General features: G+C 46.6%; 2 protein-coding genes and 1 pseudogene across 4 annotated transcripts; 1 reads left to right on the top strand and 2 right to left on the bottom strand.

Moving 5' to 3' along the window:
• Positions 1-2,544: 2,544 nt before the first annotated feature.
• On the top strand, positions 2,545-6,850 carry LOC103654474 (probable WRKY transcription factor 2). Of its 2 annotated transcripts, none has more exons than XM_020552802.3 (6): positions 2,545-3,032; positions 4,067-4,494; positions 4,678-4,848; positions 4,994-5,733; positions 5,831-6,019; positions 6,119-6,850. In XM_020552802.3, exons 2-6 carry the CDS (start codon positions 4,078-4,080, stop codon positions 6,690-6,692), a joined length of 2,091 nt encoding a protein of 696 aa, XP_020408391.1. In that variant the 5' UTR covers positions 2,545-3,032; positions 4,067-4,077; the 3' UTR covers positions 6,693-6,850. The 2 variants fall into 2 exon arrangements, with proteins under 2 accessions (XP_020408391.1, XP_035823395.1); XM_035967502.1 differs by lacking the exon at positions 2,545-3,032 and having other exon boundaries at positions 4,397-4,494; positions 4,678-4,699; positions 4,804-4,848.
• A 4,134-nt stretch (positions 6,851-10,984) lies between these two features.
• LOC103654473 (chloride channel protein pseudogene) lies at positions 10,985-17,275 on the bottom strand (annotated as a pseudogene). The gene is made up of 8 exons (NR_163440.1): positions 16,363-17,275; positions 15,925-16,119; positions 13,010-13,463; positions 12,829-12,933; positions 12,513-12,746; positions 12,182-12,400; positions 11,854-12,086; positions 10,985-11,210 (listed from the first exon to the last, which is right to left on the bottom strand). The product of NR_163440.1 is annotated as a chloride channel protein pseudogene (transcript).
• A 446-nt stretch (positions 17,276-17,721) lies between these two features.
• Positions 17,722-21,528, bottom strand: LOC100192728 (uncharacterized). The gene is made up of 2 exons (NM_001317180.1): positions 21,395-21,528; positions 17,722-21,123 (listed from the first exon to the last, which is right to left on the bottom strand). Exon 2 carries the CDS (start codon positions 21,035-21,037, stop codon positions 17,993-17,995), a length of 3,045 nt encoding a protein of 1,014 aa, NP_001304109.1. The 5' UTR covers positions 21,038-21,123; positions 21,395-21,528; the 3' UTR covers positions 17,722-17,992.

Here is a 21,528-nt window from a genome sequence, read left to right as displayed (position 1 = left end):
TCACAAAGAAAAAGATTCTCATTATGCCACTGCTGACAAAGATTTATTGAAGTGACCGAGGAGCCGATGAATCAAGGGATTCAGATAGAGGGTTTATACTAGTTCAGGATTGTGCCCTTATCCAGTGTAGTGTTTATTGAAGTGTTCTTTGAGGAACGTGTTACAATGGGTGCCAGTGTGAGAATGAGGGGGTGGAGAACTCAGGTCGAATGCTCCTACCCGAATGCCCTTAGTTGCTTGACCCATTCCCTTTTATAGCTCAAGGGGAGGTTCTTACATGGGGACTTGTCATTCGAAGGAGGGCATGACCTATTTTCTATGATAGTCGTGCTGACATAGTTCTCCTGGCATCGTCTTCTGGTTCGTGCGTGGTCGTACACCCGGTAAGGTGGATCGCTTCATCTACTCGATACGTAGGTCATTATAGCGACTCCAGTGCTCAGGTTCCCTGTAGCAATGCATGGTGGGACCCATGGGCAGAGTCGGAGGACACTGAGGGTTGTACGTGGCGACGCCTCGTCTAGTTGCTAGACTCTCCATCATCCCACTTGCGTACGGTTGCATTATCCGAGATGTGTGTGTGTGTGTGGAGACATCCCTCACCATGGCTGGCGTGGGGTAATGATGCCTACCTTGCCTCCACGTCAATCGGGTACGTGCGTGCTCCTGTCGGACGCGTGATAGGAGCACGTGGCGTGGGGGCCCATAGGTGTATTGGCTCGCGTCGTGGGCCTTCCGCTTCTCTGCCTCGTAGAGTTGCTCGGCATGACTTGATCGGCTAGTCCACCTTGCAGAGTTGCAATTGCTCGGCAGGACTTGGTTGGCCCACCTGCCTCGCAGAGTTGCTCGATGGAACCTAGTCGACCAAAATGGCATGTCGTGAGTTATGGGCCTATTTTGGGTACCCCGTTCTCAGGTAGTCATCACAGTTTTTGGGGTACTATATGGGTAACCTGCTGGACACTGTCTGAAAGAGAAAGGTCAGGGAGATAGAGACAGGGACTCAGGGTTATCGGGTTGAATTGTGGCTTTGGCTAAGTTAAAGTTTGGATAGTTTGGGTATTCGAGTACCATATTGATTGATCCAAATTTTGGCTAAATAATTTCGAGTATCAGGAGTTTCTACCAAAATCGCTTCTAAGGTTATTCGGGTTCGGACTCTAAATATGGAGTTTTGTGTTTAGCCCTACTCACATTCGCACCTTCATGGTGGCGTTGAGCGACTTATATGGGGCTACGGGCCTCAAGCTCATCAATATCTGTGCGCTGGGCCCGAGAGTTCAAGTGGACGGGCTCGTGCGTATTGTCTAGACCATAATCTGTCTTTTCACTTTGTAGTTTCTCACCTCACACTTTCTTTGCTTCATTTTCGCCTCTAAAAGCCAGAAATTCTGTTCCAAAAAAAACGGAAGACCATACAAAAATTAATAACAAAATAAACTGACTCGCCGCTGCCTCCTTGGTTAAACAAACTGACAAATGCTATCTTGCTTCCAAATCGTTCTCTCTCGCTCTCAGGTCGCCGCATGATGGCCTGTGTAGCCAAAAGCGAGATAATCCCTTTTTTACGGCCAGATAAGCGAAGTATCAGATGCCACGTACGCAACAAAGACTAAAGCGAAGGGCGAAAAAAGAGAGAGAGAGAGAAGTTGTTGAAGAAAGCAGTTACCCACGGGCAAACCTGTGCTTCGACCTTTGTTGGACGCTAATCACGATGTTAGCTCTCTTTCCGTTTTTTGTTTTAGTTCAAAAATAAAAGTATAAATATTCGAAAGCTACTAATATTACGGATCACAAATCCATTAATGCCCTTGCCTCGTGGTCGTGGCCTTCTCTTCTCTGGGGCCATAGCATAGTCAGCGATCTTGTTGCATTGCAGCACGAGTTCAGGCAGCTACTGCTACTGCAGTTGTATCTATGCATGGTACCTGGCGAGACACCTGAACTACGCATATATCCATAATTCATTGCATGGTGCATGTACCATGAACACCACTGCACCGCATGGCGCCAAAACTGCTGCTGAGGCCGAGGAGATGGTGCGCTGCCTTGAGATGAGACCACCGAGCTTGAGAAGAGAAGAGAAGAGAAGAGAAGATGAACCTCGCCTCTCCTATGCTATGCTGCTGCACCCCCGCTGCCCTGTCTACAGCCTGAGGCCAGAGAGCCAGGGAGTGGAGCTGTCAGCTCAGCTGCAACTTGCAGGGTTGCGGGCGGTTAATATCGACTAAACATTTTTCAAATTTAACTCAATTTTATATAAAAAATTATATATCTCTAAATAAATCTATCATATATGCTGTAAATTTTGATGTTTTCATGTACTACTACACTTTGGTTTGGTATGTACGCTACGCGGACGAAGCCCCTCGGAACGTGAGAAACAAAATACCTCTTCTCCCTGACTTGGATTGGATGCCGGTCTTCCCCGTTTTACCAGTCTGCTAAAAATAGATTAGATAAAAATAGACGAGATGGCAGTGGGTTTGTGCTGACCAACAACTAACATGATCCACTCCAGAAAAAAGAACTGAGCTCTAAGATTTTCTTTTCTTGCTGTGGTTGAGAGAGAGAAAAAAAGGCATCATTTTTTACACATGTAAAACAGAGCTTGTCTGCGGATAATGCCGCGTGTAAAGATGGTTACGGCGGTTAAAGAGTACTAACCGCTTCCGCAAAAGATGGAGGGGAGAGTGAGTGGGGGAAGACGACAGCTCTGCAACTCGGCAACCAACGGATCCATCCTTCCAGTTCCAGCTTCTTTATCTCTCACGCACGCCGTTCCCTTCGCCTCCTCTGGGCCAACCGCGCTCGTCTCCCCCCAGTCCTCCCTCTTCCATCTGCATCTCCTCTCTCCCTGTCCCTCTCCTATCAAAAACTGCTTTGCGCCCCATATATACCAGGGCGCCCACCCACACACAGAGAGGTGAGAGCCCAGTACCAGTTCAGTCGTCTCTCTCGCAACAGGTTCTTCTTCGTGGCGGTGGAGGGGGCAAGACTGCAAGAGCCTGATTTCCACTGCTACGTACAAGGTTTTTGCTGCCGTGGATTTTTTTTTTGTCCGTAGAAAGACGGGTTTTTTTTTGTCCAGACCCGTCCGACTGCTCTGTTCTTATCCCCCGCCTGGTAAAGGCGGCGCCTTTGTCCATCGGAGCCGACGCCATCCGGTGGGCTGTTCCTGTTCCTTGGATTGTGTAACATGTTAGAGGTTTGTTTGGTTCCGTAAAAAGACTGCAGATTTGGGATGGCAGTTACCAGTGGTTGTGCTCGTGGATCGTATGCTTGAGTCAGAACTGTATCTTGCAGTGTTGTGGTTGGGTTCAGTTTCAAATGTCAGCGATTTACCTGTTGTGGTGGTGTTTATATATATGCGCAACTCTTGTGTTCTGGTGGTGTTCATGCATAATCTCCTGGGTTTAGCAGTAAAGTACTCTACTCTCATCGTGTCTAAGTTACTTTACTGTTGCTGTATACTGTGCTTGCGCAAAGGTTGCACCGTTTACCTGTCCATATCCTGACTTCAAGTGTTTCTGTATAATTGACTGCATTGATCTTACTAACATGACTGCGAGGTTGCACCATTTCTTCTAGCTATGCTACCATGTGCCATGTCCAGCAATATCATTTGCTTTTTTTTTCCTACGCACAGTTGATAGAATTACCGCACCCACCTGATCTTATACTAACATGACTGTTTAGTGTTTCAACTAAAACAATGGTTTTGCTTTGGACAACCTAATGGTTTCAACTAAAACAATGACTGTTCCCTGATTTCTGGGACGGACAACCTAATGGATTTTTTTTATATATAATGGAAAAAACCATGTTCCAGCCTTTTGCATCAAGGATGCATATGGCTTCATAGTACAATCAACATAAACAATCCAAAACATCACATACTCAACCCAACTAAAATAAAAACATCATAACACAGTTTCTCATGAACATAAAAAAAACACTAATAAGCCTCAATTCTAGCATCGCTGCATCTCCAGCCATCACCACCACTTCCATTGCACGACAAACATCCATCCTTGATATCTCGGTGTAAATCATCTTTTTGCAGCAACCTCCAAAATGGATGATTGGATGCTTCCCTCACCCAGCCCAAGAACACTGATGCCAAGCTTCTTCAGTGAAGAGTTCATCTCCACTCCGTTCTCCAACATCTTCGCTGACGATAGAGGCAGCAAACCCCAGGATGAAAACGAGGACAGTAACACCTGCATTGGTTCCGGTGCTCACGAAACCTCTCAAGATGTGAAATGCCATCGTCCACAGATCGAATCGAACATTTTTGGCGTGAATCAGAAACCGACCTCTCCTGGAGGTCTTGCGGAGAGGATAGCTGCAAGAGCCGGTTTTGGTGTCCTGAAAATTGACATATCCCGTGTCGGTTCATCTGGTGCGGCGATTCGGTCTCCCGTGACAATTCCATCTGGTGTGAGCCCAAGGGAACTTCTTGAGTCGCCGGTTTTCCTTCCAAATGCCATTGTAAGTGTCTGTGTTCATTGTGTAATTTTTGTCGGGGTGATAATGATACCTTGAATGAAGAATAGGTCGTCCAATAAGATTTGAACTATCTCCTAACCTGGATAATCTAATTGATTGTTTTTTTTTCTCGACCACCTTCCAAAACTTGCTCTGAACATTCTGTAACTGTTTATATCTCTGCAGTCGCAACCTTCTCCTACCACTGGTAAATTGCCATTCCTGATGCCTAATAATTTTAAATCAACAATGCTGTGTGGCCCCGAGAAGTCTGAAGACCACTTACACGAAGATTCTGCGTTTTCCTTCCAGCCCTTTTTGAGGTCTAAACCACCAACATTATGGACTGCAAAGAAGGTAATTTGCTTGATCACTTATTTGTTGCCGTTGCTATTTCTTATGATTGTATTTATTTTGTTTGTTTGTTTTTTAACAAATTTGATCTGCAAATGCATATCTAGCAGTTAAGAATGCACTTGCCTTGATGAATTTGCACTTTCAGGGGCCAAGTGTTGTTCACGAAACCGGGTCCTTATCAAAGGATAGCCAGGAGGAGCTAAACCTTCATGCTAACCCAGCAGCTGCGACCGAGCATGAAACCGAGGAAAGTCTAGTTATTAGACCTAAGGCATGTGATTCCATGTTCGACAATGGTCATCCTTCTTCCCCTGACGAAGGACCAGAACAGAGCGAGGAAAACCAAAACCGGGAAGATTGTTCAGCTCCGGTCACTGCCCCCGGCGAGGATGGATACAACTGGAGAAAATATGGACAAAAGCAGGTGAAGAACAGTGAGCATCCAAGGAGCTACTACAAATGCACTCACCCAAGTTGCCCTGTCAAGAAAAAGGTGGAGCGTTCTGTAGAAGGTCATGTAACGGAGATAGTTTACAGAGGTTCGCATACTCACCCACTGCCGCTGCCCAGCCGCCGGTCGAGCGTCCCTCCCACGCAGCTCGAGTGTGGTTCACAATCTGATGGTCTGGAGAACTTGAGCTCCAAGCCTGGGCCTGCCTATCACTCAGCAGCTTCACAATCACAGGGAATTGCTCCAGATGGCCAGTTCCAAGATGTGCATAGGGAAGCTCTTGAAACAAAACTGTCTGGCTCTCTTACTACAACTGAGATTGCTGACAGGCCCGTTATGGATGTCTCATCAACACTCTCCTCCAATGAGAATGGTGATAGGGCAGTTCCTCCAACCAATGGCAGGAACGAAGATGAGACCGAATCTAAAAGAAGGTTGGAGGAGGGACCCTGTTACCACCCAAACACGTAGTTCGAACTGCCATCCTAGTCAACGAGTTCTTATCTGTTTCTTCGACTCATCTTTTTCCAGGAAAATGGAGGCATCTGCCGCTACTAACACTACCACCAACACTGGCATTGACATGGCGGCTATGGCATCCAGGGCTTCCCGTGAGCCCCGGATTGTCGTGCAAACGACGAGTGAGGTCGACATCCTTGACGATGGCTACCGCTGGCGCAAGTATGGCCAGAAAGTTGTGAAAGGCAACCCGAACCCAAGGTCAGTGCCATTTCTGTATCAAGAAACCAACCAAGTGGAATTTCCAGTTGCTGAACGCACGCACGCACGCACCCGCACCCTTCTTCTACCTGCACGCAGGAGCTACTACAAGTGCACCTACGCGGGCTGCTCGGTGCGCAAGCATGTCGAGAGGGCCTCGAACGATCTCAAGTCCGTGATCACGACGTACGAGGGGAAGCACAACCACGAGGTTCCAGCTGCCAGGAACAGCGGCAACGGGCATCCGAGCTCTGGCTCCACACCAGCACCACCACAGGGGAGCGGCGGCCTTCACCGGAGGCTGGAGCCGCCACAGGTCAGCATCCCTCGGTTGAGCGCTGCTGCTGCCGCCGCCGCCGCCGCCGCTGCCTACGGCTCGCTCTCGCTTCGTTTCCCACCACAGCTCAGCGCAGCTCCCGGGGGTTTCTCCTTCGGAATGCTCCGTCCCACTGGCATGGCACCGTCTCTGGGCGGCTTCTTGCCAGCGCAGATGCCAGGCCGTGGGTTGCCGATGCAGGGCTGCGCGGGCCTGGTGCTGCCGAGAGGCGAGGCGAAGGTGGTGAGCCCAGAGCAGCAGTCCGGATTGCCGGTGGCGAACGGGAATGCCGCGGCAACCTACCAGCAGCAGCAGCAGCAGCTCATGGCCAGGTGGGCTCAGGGTCATCAGATGTGAATACTCACTCCAGCAGGCACAAGAGATGAAGAGATAGGGTTTGTTTTTTTCTTTTTCCTTTTTTTTTGTTGCTTGTGTACATAAACAATGTCATTGTTTGTGGTTTCTTCTACCGTAGCTCCTTTGTTTGCTTTTGAGTACAGATGATTCTGATAATAGTGAGGAGGGAGAGGGGAAGGGATGAACTTGGCTGCTGTGTTTCACTGAACTATTCAGACTAGTAATAACTAATAAGCTTCAACATCTGCTCTTTCGCAGTGCTGTAACCATTCAAAGACAGAGACTATCCCATAGATCGGTCAGTATTATTTTTCTGGTCGTTTTTTATTTATTAAAAAAATTAATAACTAATTATGTGATTGGCCTTCTTTTGTCCACGTCCTGACTTGTTTGTGAAGTGGGAGTTCAGTCATCGCCAAGATCGATAACGAATTTCATGGTTACTGGATAAAATATAAGCAAGACACATAATCCTAAATTCTGCATTTCTTATATAAAGATATCATTAAGCTCGGTTTTAAAAGTTGTCCTTTCAAAAGTATGCTTGTTTGATTCTAACGTTAAAGTCGGTTTAAAAAAGGTGCCCCCCAGCGCGTCCTTGTTAGGACATGGTTTGTAGATTCGTTGATGCATCCACAATTTGAGTAGCAACCTGTTTGATTTGAACTGGACAAGGGCGACAAAAAAGCATGTTCCTGTACAATACCATGTCCTAACTTCAGCACTCCACAGCATGAGAGTTTAAATTTCTTTTGAAAAGCAAGTGCGGCTCAGTCATAAGTGTTAGTAATAGCATGAAGATTGATAAGTTGTCGGTTCCAAGAGAGCATAAAAAGATCCGGTCACAAGGAAAGTTTCGTAATCAAAACTTTGTATTTGTATCAAGTAAAATCAAAGTTACGGTAATAATAAAAGTATCCTTCTTTCCGATAAATAAAACTAAAAAGACTATGATAAGTTCGAGCTTCGGCTTTGATCCGACTGCGGCTATGGTTTCTACGGTATTTTGTCTCTATGGATTACAACCGCAGCAGCTGCGGCTACAAGGCAGCCGAAACTTTATGATGAGACAAAATGCATATCTATCTTAAATCTCTTATATATGGATCACCAGTGTTGCTAAGTTAACCCTAGTTTTGTTGGAAAGTCACTATACATATTTCGTATCTTCTTCGCTACAAGATACAAACAAAACTTCAAGACTGAGTGCCCATTAACTCTTTTCTGCTGGAAATTCTCTCTCTGGTATGAGAAAATTGGATTTATGCCATTATCAAACTACGGATTCGCTCGAATGCCATTATGAGAACACGCTTCGTTATTACGCCATTTTCAAACACTGGATTACAGATAAAATGCCATTTAGGGGGTTATTTGATAAAGTATCAACTAATTGGACTATTTTACCCCTAAACTAAAACAGCTCCTCTCTGTTCTCTGTCTCTCGCGTTTTCTCCTCCTCTCTGTACCGCACCACACCAAACCAGGCTCCTCTCTGTTCTCTCAGCCATTATCTCCTCCTCTCATCCTCTCCCACGACAAGCACAAGGCAAGCTCCTGCACGCACCAGGCAAGCTCCAGCACGCACGCACCAGGGCAAGCTCCAGAAATTCAGAACTGAATGAACAGCGAGGGGCAGGGAAACATCAAAGTGAAAAAGTAGTCGATCTTAACTGAATGAACACAGTTTAAGAAATTCAGAACACAGTTTCCCATTCTTAACTGAATGAACACAGTTTCAGAAAGAACACAATTTATCTGATAGCATAACAAGGTTCAAAATAACTACGATATCCATCCAAATATAGTTCATCTGATAGCATAACAAGGTTCACTTCTAACACTAGCTTACTAAAATCTTAGATAACATAGAAATCAGCAGGTTATTACAATCTTGTCACATTTTCTTCAGCTTCCTTGGTGTGAGCTTCTTCACTAGCATCTTCTTAGGAGTTGTAGTCTTGGGAGGTGACTGGATATCAATCTGTCCATCTCCCAGTAGCATAGCAAGCCGACTGAAAAAAATAAAGACCAGTAATTTAATGAGACAACAATGACTTGATGCAACATAATCGTAATGATATGTTTACCTCCTAGTGACTCTGATTGGGCTGTCCTGTAAAATAGACTCCCTTGTTGGTGTAACCGGGAGAGAAACTTCGAGTTGGACATCAGCTTCAGTTTGGACAACACCATGATCTTGAACACTTTCAAGTTCGACATTAGCTTCACCTTGGACAGCACCTTGACCTTGGACACTTCGTTGAAGTCGAGTTTTGGGGATTTTGGCATTATCCCCATACTTTGTTCTATTCATGCGAGGCTTTCTCTTCCTACAAGTTGGACAGCACAGTTAGATACAAATATAACAGTGCACACGTTCAAATTAGACATTTCATCACTTACCTTTTCTTTGTTCCGTTCAATGGGCACTTGTAGCTAGTTTCACTGTGACCTAATTCTCCACATCTTTTGCACTTTCTTTTGCCTCTAATCATCTTCCTTTTCCCCTTCTCAGATTGGTTTGAACCCTCCATGTCAGCTTCTAGTACTGCATTCTTGTCAGCTTCCTTGCCTTTCTCTGTAGCTACTTTTTTCCCTTTGCTATTCCCACCTTCCAAACAACTCTTAATTCTTAGTTTCTTATACCTTCCTTTACCTCTCTTGTCAAGTGGTGCAGCAACCGCATAGGGCAGATCCACTGTTGGCCATTGAGACTTATCAGGTAGTGGTTCAATTATTCTCTTATATGCATTTTTGAACCTTTGTACAGAGTAGAATTCATGCACAAAATCTTCCAATTCGACATCCACACTCTCCTGTGCTGTAATCAAAGCCAATGCATGTGGACAAGGTTTGCTGGTGTGCTGCCACTCTAGGCATGTACACTCATGCAAGTATGACTTCACTACATGTCTGTTGTGAGTGTTTGTGTTGTCCTCAACCTGTGCAGAGAAAAAACCAGCCTTTGTCACTGATAGATGCCCTAGGCCTCTGGTCCTTGCCTTCAATTGTTGTAAAACAGCAGGTAAGATCTTCCCATTAAGTTTATCTCCAATTCTTCTCCTTTTCTCCCACAACACCATTATCATCTCCCTACACTTGTCTGCAAGCTCAACAACTGGAAGGTCCTTCCAATCTTTAATCCAGTTGTTGAAGACTTCAGCTAGATTGTTGGTGACATAATCACACTTGATGGCAGGATTAAACTGACTCCTCCTCCATTTCAGCTTGTGGTAAGTATCTAGCCATTTCTTTACATCTGGGGAAGCTTCCACAACTTGATTGTAAAAGAATTGTGAAACTTCTGACCTATATGCCCTAGCTGTAGGGTACATCTTAGAGAATATGTCACCTCCAAACCTCTTAACAAAATTCTGCATTAGATGCCTAAAGCATTCTCTTTGGTCAGCCTGAGGGAAAACAAGTTTTACTGCATTTTCTAACCCTTTGCATGCATCTGTACATACAGCAAGCAATGGAAGATCTCCTATTGCCTTTTTCAGTTGGCTCATGAACCATACCCAATTATCATCACCCTCTTGCATCTTTAAAGCTTCACCAGCCTTCCTCATCCTCAGCTCTCAAACCGATCAACTCATACATTCTGTCATCATCAACAATTTCTATCCTACCTTCCTCATCTTGCCTCTCAACAATTTGAAGTGCGTCCCAGTCAATACCAACCTTTGGGCGACCACTAGGATGTACTACCAATGCTAAGCTAGGCGGAAGCTCATCGTCAAAACTGAAAATAAAAAATAAAAATGTACAATCATACTACTTCATTCGATTTCTATAAAAGTTATTAAATGTAGAATCATACCCGTACATAGAATCATTCCAGCTGTAATCCATCTAGCCAACTGTTGGTGACCAATAATATGAGATCTCCGCTGCTGCTAACTCAAATCAGAAGAAACCCTAAAGTGTAAAGCCTAAATCCTAAAGCCTAAAACCCGTATGCATACCTGGAGCTCGCCGAGGGGAACAGGCCGCCGAGGGTCGCCGTGGGGAGTCCGGATGGCGTGCTGGAGCTCGCCGTGGGGAGCCCGGCCGGCGTGCTGGAGCTCGCCGTGGGCGGCGTGCTGGAGCCGAGATCTCGCTGGAGCCCGGGCGGCGTGCTGTGCGATGCAGAGAGCAGAGAGGAGGTCCCGGCCGGCGTGCTGGAGCTCGCCGCTGCTGCGTGCTGCAGCCCAGGCGTGCGTGCGTCTTGCCCAGGCGCGGTCCAGAACAGAGAGAAGGAGCGAGAGGAGGAGAACAGAGAGAATGAAGTGTTTTGCGCGACTGGAGACAGAGAACGAGCGACTGCAGTTTACTTTAGGGGTAAAACAGTCCAAACAGTTGATACTTTATCAAATAACCCCCTAAATGGCATTTTATCTGTAAGCCAGTGTTTAAAAATGGCGTAATAACGAAGCGTGTTCTCATAATGGCATTCGAGCGAATCCGTAGTTTGATAATGGCAGAATTCCAATTTTCTCCTCTGGTATATTGCCTTCCACCGATCAAGTTCCCCTGCAGAGGGTAACCGCCCAAACATTAGCATCAACTCTTTTTTTTACTGTAAGAAGGGTGGGCCTAGTACAGCGGTAGAGCCTACCGTCTGTAACCCGAAGGTCCCAGGTTCGAGTCCCGGCCTCTGCATATTATGTGGATAAGGTTTGGCGATTAAAGATATCTTTTCCCAGACCCCGCACAGAAAGATACCTTTTCCCAGAACCGCACAGTGCGGAAAGCCTACGGCATTGAGTACGCCCCTGTGTTGTTTATTGTAGGAAGCACAAGGGTTCTACTATGCCAGTTAATTACACCTTTTGCTCAGTTAAATGCTGAATGCTTCTGCAATCAGGCTCTTAAGGGAACTGTGGGTATTTGGTAGTATTCTAGTGCCACAAACTTTTGGGCCTATCAAACACAATTCTGGTTTGACAGTTTCTGTGCGAGGTACCTGGATCCCAAAACCGTTTGCTCATCTATTTTCTCCCAAGTTTTCAAAACCCTGGTTGGGTTACAGTACATGTGAAAGTCAATTACTCTTTGTTATATCTCATTTAAAAAAACAAATATGACATGTTAAACATTGGAAAAAAAACAAGAGGATTATTAAATAAGACAACTAAAGTAATCAGACAAAAAACATAATAGGGGGGAGGATCACCTTAAGCACCATCCTATCGAATCATAATGAAGAAGGCCAAGGACCTTACGCCTCCCATCATTTCTACGGCCAGCACCACGTTTGACCACTGGAAGTTGTTTGATCCCTTTAACTTCCATAAGAACCTTGGCAGTGCTCAGGTCTGTATCTGGAAAGCAGGTCACCAGTCCTCTTTCGTTGCCATGGAACTGGAAACCTCGAGTGAGGCATGATGACACAAGAGAAGAATTTGCCTGTGAAGTTGCCAAGTAATTATTGTATTGCTAACATAATGAGCAAATAACATGAAGAACTAGAATTGCAGCCACAATATGAGCAGCTTACATACATCTAAGGTCGATGGATTTGCCTGGGTACTATCAGAGTTTTCACTTGGCACAAATCCTTTACGACGATGGTCACCTCATGTTACAATTCCCTCAAGAAAATCTTCATTATCTACAACAAGAACACAGCTTTGCTGCTTCTCTTGCATAAGCCTTGTTGCCTCCTCGATGGTGAATGTAGACGTGACCTTCACATAATGATTTGTCATTGCTTGTGATACCTAGAAGAGTGATTGTTAGGAAGTTGCAAAATAGCTCGAGCATCACATTTCACAGATGATTAATTATTTAACTTTCTACAGACAGAAAAACACAATAACTTCAATTATCAACCTTCAAGTCATCAAGAAGCATCTCCTCATTGTTACTAACATAGTGGTAGGAATCAATGTCTAGAATTGTGAGTTCAACATCGTCTCCATCTTGTCGCCTCCAATCTGTCTCATTCGTATCCGTGGGAGGTAACAGTGACGAATAGCCATGACGAGGTGATGTTGCCTCGAATGTATCTTTGCTACCAGATTGATTTACAACAGATGGGACCCATATTGCTAAACCAACAGCTCCCTGTTAATCAGCATAATTACACCAGAATGAATATATTTAATTATACGACAGTAAAATAAAATGCAAACCCAATGTACACTACCATTAGAGGTAGTAGAATTCTATAATCCTTAGTCAATTCAAAGAGCAGAAGCGCGGATGTCAGTGGAACAGAACACACTGAAGCCAGCGTAGCAGCCATTCCCACCTAAATCGTATGGAAAGTTAGCACACTCTTGGAGTTATCAAGCGCTAAACTGACTGACAAAAAATAAGAAACTTACCAGTGCATAAGCTTGAGGATCTGCGACAGCAGTGTTACCCGGAATCACAGAATTTATTAGTTCTGCTGCTGAGCCTCCAAAAACAGCACCAACAGCAGCGCCAATCATCAAACTTGGAGCATAAAGGCCACCAACAAGACCAGAACCTTTGCAAAGTGCCGTTGCTACAACTTTTGCAGCAGCTAATTAGCCAAGAGCCAGATTCCAGGGGCTGAAGCACTTTTACCCGTATGTAGAATCTCATCGACATTGGTGAAACCCCAATACAATATTCCAGGGTACCTTAGAGCTATTAAACCTGCACCAAGACCACCTAAAGCAGGACATACTACAGCAGGAAGGCCAAACTTCTTCCTTATCAAGTCAAAAGTCTTGGTGAACCAAACAACCAACTGCCTGAATGCCACACTCACAACACCACAAAGCATTCCCAGAATAAGGTAGAGTGGCAGCTCTGGAGAATATAACCTTAGTCAGCTTTATGTTGAAACAAAGTGACATTAACAGTAAAAAATGTTGGAGAAATACAGCTCATGTTAGACCACAAAGTATTGCAAATTACCAAATTCTAGATGGCAATAAAAAAATGCTAGCTCATGAAAACACTAATAAATACGGTTTTAGATACTTCTACATGGAACCACACGTACACGTGCTGCGTTGTGGTGGTAAAAAGAACAGCAAAAAAACCATGAACCTGCCACATTTGATTATTCAAAGACTACAGAAGAGCAATACAACTGTCTGTTTTGGCTTCTGGGAAAGCAATTAACACCAAAATGAAAAAACAAAAAAGAACACATGTTCAAGCTCTTACCATAAGCCTAGAGAAGGATTAAGGAGCCAGATAAAGTTTGATTGGGCACTAGAGCCTAGAGTAGGAAATATAAGAGCTTTATTTGAGGTCCCAGGTTTCAAAAACCCAATGCTAGACAAGCTGCTGGAAGAAAATATCAGTGTTATCAGATCGCATATTCGAGGCTAGTCGTAAGACCACCTATCAGACGACTAGTCGTGATTCGTCATCGATCAGGGTTGATTAGTCAAACTTTTTAATGCCTGAAGAGATAGGCCAATGCAGGACTGCAGGCAGCAGAGCCACCAGGCAGGGGAGAGACGGGCCAAGCTGCAGGGATCAGGAGCAGAAGAGCTGCGGGTGAAGCTGGAGGCGAGTGGGGAGCAGAGGCAGGAGCTGCGGATGCCGGCGAGGGATAGGTAGCTAGGCAAGCGCGGACAGAGGTGGTGCCGCAGACAAAGGCAGAACCACCGGAGCTGTAGGCGCCAACGAGGTAGGCGGAGAGGCACAGGCGGAGGTTCAAGCGCAAGTAGAGGAGGTGGAGGCAGAGTTGCGCCGGCAAGGGAGAGCGGAGAGGCATATGGAGCGGGAGAACGAAAAAAACGGTGACAGACTGACAGCTGCTCCTCCACTCCTCTTCACTACTTACATAAAAAGGTAGACCAGTGCCGGAGTCTCCACATGTGTGGGGTCTGAAAAGGATAAACTAAGGCAAGCCTTCCACTGTAAATACGGAGAAGCCGCTTCAAACCCGCGACCTGGTGACTCAGTAAGACATCTCTCACCACTGCACTAGGCATGCCTAGGGTCGTGCCTGAGGCAGGGCGGGAGGGGCGGCCGACCTGGGCCCCCATCTCCCAGGGGCCCCACCGCACACAAAGTCCAATAGGAATATATGATAGAAACGGATATTATTTATTATACCAATATATTTTTGAGTTTGTTAGGAGGATGGATTGCTATCCCAATATATTTGTTGCTTATCGGATATTATTTACTATACAATAACTGTGGCATCAGTTAAAAGGAGCTTCCCAAAGCTTAAGTTATTGAAGAATTATTTAAGGTCTACAATGCCTCAAGAAAGTTTAAACGGGCTAGCAACTTTATGTATCGAGAAGAAATTATTAGATGATGTCAATATTGAAGTCATCATTGATGATTTTGCATCTAGAAATGTTAGAAGACATTTTTAAGTTGATCTCTACAATATATTTGAGGTAATAATCTTACTTCTATTTTTTACTGCTAAAGTCTTTGTGGTACATCAAGTATAATTAGTTGATATATATAATAGTAAAAAATAATTTTTATGGTGTTGGGGCCTCTGTTTATAATCTTATCCCGGGCCCCTCAAAAGTCAGGAACGGCCCTGGGCATGCCCTTCTAAAAAGAGCATGCCTAGACCCGGAGACTCCCACATGAGTAGAGTCTAAGGATGGAGATAAAGCGAGGCAAGTCTTCCCCCGCAAATGCGGAGTGGTTGTGTTAAACCAGCGACCCAGTGACTCAGTGACACAGCACTCCGCTGCACCAGACCTGCCCTTCCCTGCTTACATATATATACTGTAAAGCTAATGGGGAACTAATGATGGGCCAAATTCTTCCCAATCCCACCATACAAAAATCTTGGGCTGGCCCAACTAGTCGTCTAGATGCTCTTATCAGACAACTTATCCCGGTTAGTCGTCCATTTACAAGATGGCTAGTTTTCTATACGAGGTACCCGTATCGAGGACCCCTATCAAGTCCCATGTTACAATAAGGATGGCTAATCACGACTGGTCTTGATTAGTCATCTGATCTGATAACACTAGAAAATATAGCAGTTAGAGACATAAGATGACATGGTAATGAACAATACCTACAAATGATTTACAATTGGAACAGAGTTAATTACAGATATTCACTCACTTTATTGTTCTCGAAATAGTAAAAAACAAAAAAATCTATGTGAAGCGTATCACACAATGACAGACTGAAATTATCTAAACAAATATAGGTGCAAATTAGAGCAAAAAATAAGGTGAAACCAGAACACATGATTCCCTATATCTTGAATGTAACTAAGAAACCTCTACCTTTTAACACAAAAAATGATCAGAATAAGGTAAAATACCAGCAGTAGATTTTAGTTCATACGTCGGGACAATAAATGCTGCCTTTTCCCCTGGCAAAACATTTGAAACAGTTGATGATATAACTGATGCCAATATAATCATAGCGGTAGTAAATGGTGGAGAATTTTCTGCTCGAAGTGGCCTTAATACTGTTTCGATAGCAAAAAAACATCCAGCAACTGCAACATTGAAACCTAAAGGAACATAGTAACACAAGTTAGGGGAGGATATAGGACAAGAAACTCAGTAGTATGACGGTTATAAAAAGGAATTTAAGAAATTATTTATTATTCCTAAAATTAATTCATGTTTCCACTTCCTAAACAAAAGTGCAATTTTTGAGATAAAAATGGCCAATATCTTAGCAAGCTGAAACAAATCCCTTTCATTTTCATCGAGTTCATACCACAAATGGAATAGAAAATTAATTAAAATACCTGAAGCGATTCCAGCAGCTGACCCAGCAGCAACAAGAGCAATTCTCCGTTCTCTATTGTTCTCCATCATTTCAGCACACCCATTTGCACATGATTTACCAATATCAACACTGGGTCCTTCTGGCCCCAGTGAACACCCTGTCCCTAAAGTAATTGCAGCTTGGATGGCTTTGATTGTAGGAAAAATCGCAGCCATGAAATCAATACCCTCCCTTTGAGATGATAATAATGATTGCTTTATCTGCTCAAAAATCTCCAATAATCCATGCATCATACCCACAACTACTCCACCACTCACTGGAATTAACAATATCCTATGCCAAGTATAGGCAAGCCGCTGCAGACGAAGCCAAGCAGCACCCTCAGTGGGAGTGCCTGCCCATGCCCATTCATGTATGACATGTACCTGAAAAAGCCATACAGGCACTTCTGAGATAGAGAGTAACATACATTTGGGAAGGTTCAAATAAGAACTTTGTGTAAATAAAAAAAAATGCACAGCCAAACACAATTGAATAGCCCTCGTACGATGACTATATGTTCTTCGAAAGTAAGATATTCTCCTTTTGATTTGAATAGCTGGCTTAAGTAGACAGCACAAGTGCGCAACTTATGTGCAACTGATTTAGATCTAACCCTGTATTGGAAACTGCTTGACGATTGCCAGTGGCTCAAGATCACACTAAGGGAGGAAACAGATGAGTATAATCACTTTGATTGTATAAAATAATAAATCAACAACAAATGGAATGGAATCATCAAGATATCACCACAAAGAACACCAGTGACCCAAAAAATGAGAATCATGTTAATTAAGTCAACATTAGCTCTAGCTAGTAAAGTAATAGATTGAGCCATCTTTACATATGGTTAGCTTAAATTATGTGTCTGTGAGAGGCTTTTATTTATTTATTTGCACATTCTAAGGGAAAAAACAGTCACCCACTGACCCAACTAATCAATTGAGTATTACCAAACGCTATCTGATGAATTCACAGCACAAAACAGAACACAGTAAACACTGTGAAGCATTCTACCATCCCCACGGCATGAAATTTCACATTTAGGAAACACAAACAACACATTGAGGTTTGCAGACACCAAATCACTACCGCAAGTGGTAATAAACTAATTAACAAAACGACTGTTCATATCATAGCTGTACCGCCCACCTGATCATGGAGGGTGACAGAAAACATTTCAGAAAGACTACATGCTCTTGTTGTTTGGCATCAGATTTGACCATAGATGCATGCATTTTTTTGGAGAAAACATAACACCCTACAGCAACTCTAAGGCGTGATGCAGCTCTTTGCTCTCCAAATCTGAAACTCAAGTTATCAAAAGGAAGAACATCTTCAATTCTGAAAGTTCAGCATGGGAAGCTCAATGGTAGTTCTACCAAATAGCAGATGGACTGCACTGTACATAACACCTCCACTTACATATGGCACCTGCTCTAAAATAAGTTACACATGGCATCATGGACCTTGGCTATTATACTGATGATCGCTAACAAAACTGTAGCCGGTGGCATAACAGATTCAGGAACAAAAATGGGGGCGTGAAAACTTCTGAAACAGCAGGGGGGAAGAAGCTTGCAAAGGGTCTTGGACACCATCATCTCATCTCATATTTTGCTCCTATACCTGACCAGCTTTGCCAGCGTCTCCTGAGCAGCTAGCGTCTGGGCGTGGCCGTGGCCGAGCATGACAGTCCGGATGCTGATGCAGGTCCTGCACAGCTCCTCGCCCGTGTCGAACAGCCCGCCGCGGAGCAGCAGCTTCGCCCTCGTCTCCAGCAGCGTCGCCTTGAGCAGCGTCACCTCCTGCCAGACGAGCTCGTCGACGCGGTGGTTCGGCTGCAGCTTCTTCCTCCAGCACAGCGACCCGCGGCTCCAGTCCTGCATCCGCGACGCGTACGACTTCTCCACCTCCTCCAGGACGTTCGTGCACACCTTGAGCAGCTCCAGAGCCGAGCCGCACCGCGAGAACGACATGAAGGAGTCGACCGCGAGGGGCAGCGCCGTCTTCTTGATGAAGAGGACCATGTCGACCGCCTTAAGCTGGACGGCGGGCGGCTCGGACTTGAAACCAAACACGAGGAACGCGCTAGCCCACAAGTGGTCAGAGTATACCGAGGGGTTTCCAGTCCTCATCACTCCATTCACTGCTGCAGTCGTAGGCACCAAACCTCCCCTGATCTTGCCGAAGAGCTGCGTGATAGGATGGAACTGGATCCAGCAACCAGGATGCCTGTTTGCCTTCCTTGCCAACCCAAGGTTGACAAGCAAGAGCGCCGACTCCACCTCAGCCTTCCGCCCGTTTGGAGCTAGGAAACAATGTGTGCCACATAGAAATGCAGTCCTGAGAGATTCACCAAACAGGTGCATACCACTGCCTTTCATCGGTAGCTTGCTCGCGGTTGCAGCTAGTAGCGTGGACGATACAGGAGTTGGAGCTAACCAAGAACCAGCGATGACCATCCTTGACGTAAGGCTTCCTCCTTTTGCTCGGTCCATCAGAGCAAAGCAGAAGACCAAGACCTTCACCAAGAAAGAATTGTTGCGGCAGAATCCATCGTCGTTGGCGCCAATGGGGAACAGATTCTCGTTCAGCGATATTCGATCAACGGCCTCAAACAGAGTTGAAGGAGCGATCATGAGCTCAGAAAGCAGCGAACCGACAACCCACAGGCCAAAGCTCAGCCTGCCTAACCGCTCATCGAACTTCCTGAGGACTTCGGCTTCTTCAGGCAGATAGTCCTTCTTTCTCTTCCCCTGTATCAAGGCCATCGCATCGATGTACGAGAGCTGCGGCAGCTGCATCGGCTCGAGGTTCATCACGCGTGGAAGACGTGTTGTCACGATGACATGTGTTGCTCCGGTGTTCCTTGGAATGAAGTCATGGAGGTCCTTGCCTTCCCACCAATCCCTCTCGCTCTCGAGATTGTCGATTATGAGCAGATAGGGCACGTCGCGGAACAGCTCCCTCTTCACCCGCTGGAACGCGTCGAATTCCTGTTCCTCGAAGCTCCTGATCCTGCCCCTCTCCTTCTCAGCCTCAGCACTGATATCCAGTCCCAGATTCATGGATACATTGAGTATGTTTTGCCTCAGATACCGAGCTTCGCCTCCAATCCACAGCACCATCTTGTACCTCTGTGAGTACCTGCAAGCAAACTCCAATGCCAGCTCAGTCTTGCCAATGCCCGGAGAACCATTGATGCAGACTATGTTGGCGCCGCCGCTATAGCCCTTGCTGTTGCACCGAAACCTTGACCTCCTGTGCCTTGATCTCTGCCTCTGCAGGCTTCTGCTTTTACCAGATGGTAACTCGATCACTGGGTCAATCCAAGCCTCAAGCGTGGGTTCCTTGCACTTGCGCATCTCCAAACTGATGTACCTGGCATTAGATTTCCTCGCGGTGTCACTGTCCTCATCAGCAAATCCATCAGATACGCCGCTCGATCTCTCATTTGTACTGGAAGCCCTCGGGCAATCCACTTCCTGGATACCCGCGGCGGTCGAACCAAAGAGCATGCCTTCGATCTCGCTCAGCTCCTTCTCCCTTCCCACAAAATGCCGGTTGCGCGGAAAAGGCAGGCCATCAGAGGCTTCGCTCTCCTTCTCGGCGATGTTCTTCCGCCCAAGCTTGGACCGAAGCAGTGTGACTGTCCTCGACACACAGCCTCTTGAATCGCTCTCGTTCGCCTCGAGCTTGAATTCGTGGCACCGCATCAGCCCTTCGAACGCCTCCTTCGCTTCCTTATCCTCCAGTCTACCATCGAAAAGCCCGGCGATCTCTGCCGGCTCGGTGTCGAACAGTATGGGCACCAGGTTCTTCTTCTGAGCGAAGAATCTGATCTCCTCGAGGCTGAACGGGTTGAGAAAGCTCGACACGGTGGCCACCACGACGCCAAACGCGACGGAGCAAATAATCCGGTCGGCAACCTCATGGCTCTGCGAATCCGAGTACTTGGCGCGGTCGGCGACGAACGAGGCGATGCCCTGCAACTCGAGCTCCGACTTGAGCCACTTGCAGAACCTGGAGAGGCCGCCGCTGCCGTGGTAGCCGATGTACACGTCGCAGCTGCGGAGCTTGGCGTTGGAGGACGGCGACGCGACCGAGCCCCTGGTGAAGGACACCCGCGGCACGGGGAACGAGAACGACGCGCGCGGCGGCAGGAGCCCAGCGCCGCCGCCGCCGCCGCAGCCGCTGCCGTCGGAAATCTTGGCCGCGTCGACGCCGCTGTAGTCGTAGCGCTCGGACGGCGGCGTGCGGGACGCGTCGATATCCTCCGAGTGGGAGCCGTTGGAGCACGACGTCGGCGACGGCGCCGCGGTGGTGCTGGCGCTGGCGCCGGCGGTGGTCCTGACTTCCTGGCGCGGCTGAGGCGCCGGCTCCGGCGGAGGAGGAGGAGGAGGCGGCGGGTCGAGAACCCGGGGCGAGATGTACGGGGACTGCAGCGCGGACACGAACGCGGACGACGGCGGCGACGGCGAGTAGAGGTGCGGCGTGATGGAGATGGCCGGCAAGATGGGGCAGGAGCGGTCGGAGCCGCCGCATCCGGACGCGGCGGCGCTGGTCCGGATGGTGAGCGGCTTGGCGGTGGCGATTGGGATATCCTTGGGCGGCGCATCGAGAAAGCTCGGAGCTTTTCGCTCGTCCTCCATGGCTAGAAGCCTGCTACAGCCGAATCACAAGGCTTCGGAAGCTTGCTGGAAAGTGCCGCGCGACCTGGCTCACCTCATTTCCTTCCCTATCAGACATTGGGCGAGAGGGGAAGCAAGCAAATAGCAGAGATTTATTAGAATCCAAAAAAAAGAATAATAAATCGGAGAAACAAAACAAAGAATGTACCGCGTATCATTCAGAAAACTAGTAGTGGAGCACGAAAGAGTACAGCAAGCAATCTGAAGATGGGACGCTGCTCTAGAGTCTAGACTCATCAGGAACCAAAAAAAAAGCAATACGCAACGGAAACTGAAGCTTCAAGAGACCGGCCAGTCAAAGGGGGAACTCGAACTCACCGGAGGCGAACGGCGAACGGCGAAGGCGGCCAGCGGGCTTCAAGGATCCAGCCTCATCTCGGAAGCGGGCGACGGGTGTTCTTGGCTCCCCCGGATGCCTCAGCTTCAAGGACAGGAATGGCAGTGAGAGAGGC

The sequence above is a fragment of the Zea mays genome, chromosome 4, assembly GCF_902167145.1.
Source record: "Zea mays cultivar B73 chromosome 4, Zm-B73-REFERENCE-NAM-5.0, whole genome shotgun sequence".
Classification (NCBI taxonomy): domain Eukaryota; kingdom Viridiplantae; phylum Streptophyta; class Magnoliopsida; order Poales; family Poaceae; genus Zea; species Zea mays.
The sequence above is the reverse complement of the archived record's forward strand: the minus strand, read 5'-3'. Positions and strand labels throughout refer to the sequence as shown.

Coding starts and splice junctions, on each gene's coding strand:
- LOC103654474 (XM_020552802.3), top strand. CDS start 4,078: ATGGATGATTGGATGCTTCCCTCACCCAGCCCAAGAACACTGATGCCA. Junction 4,495..4,677: donor TTTTCCTTCCAAATGCCATT/GTAAGTGTCTGT, acceptor ATATCTCTGCAG/TCGCAACCTTCTCCTACCAC. Junction 5,734..5,830: donor GAGACCGAATCTAAAAGAAG/GTTGGAGGAGGG, acceptor ATCTTTTTCCAG/GAAAATGGAGGCATCTGCCG.
- LOC100192728 (NM_001317180.1), bottom strand. CDS start 21,037: ATGGAGGACGAGCGAAAAGCTCCGAGCTTTCTCGATGCGCCGCCCAAG.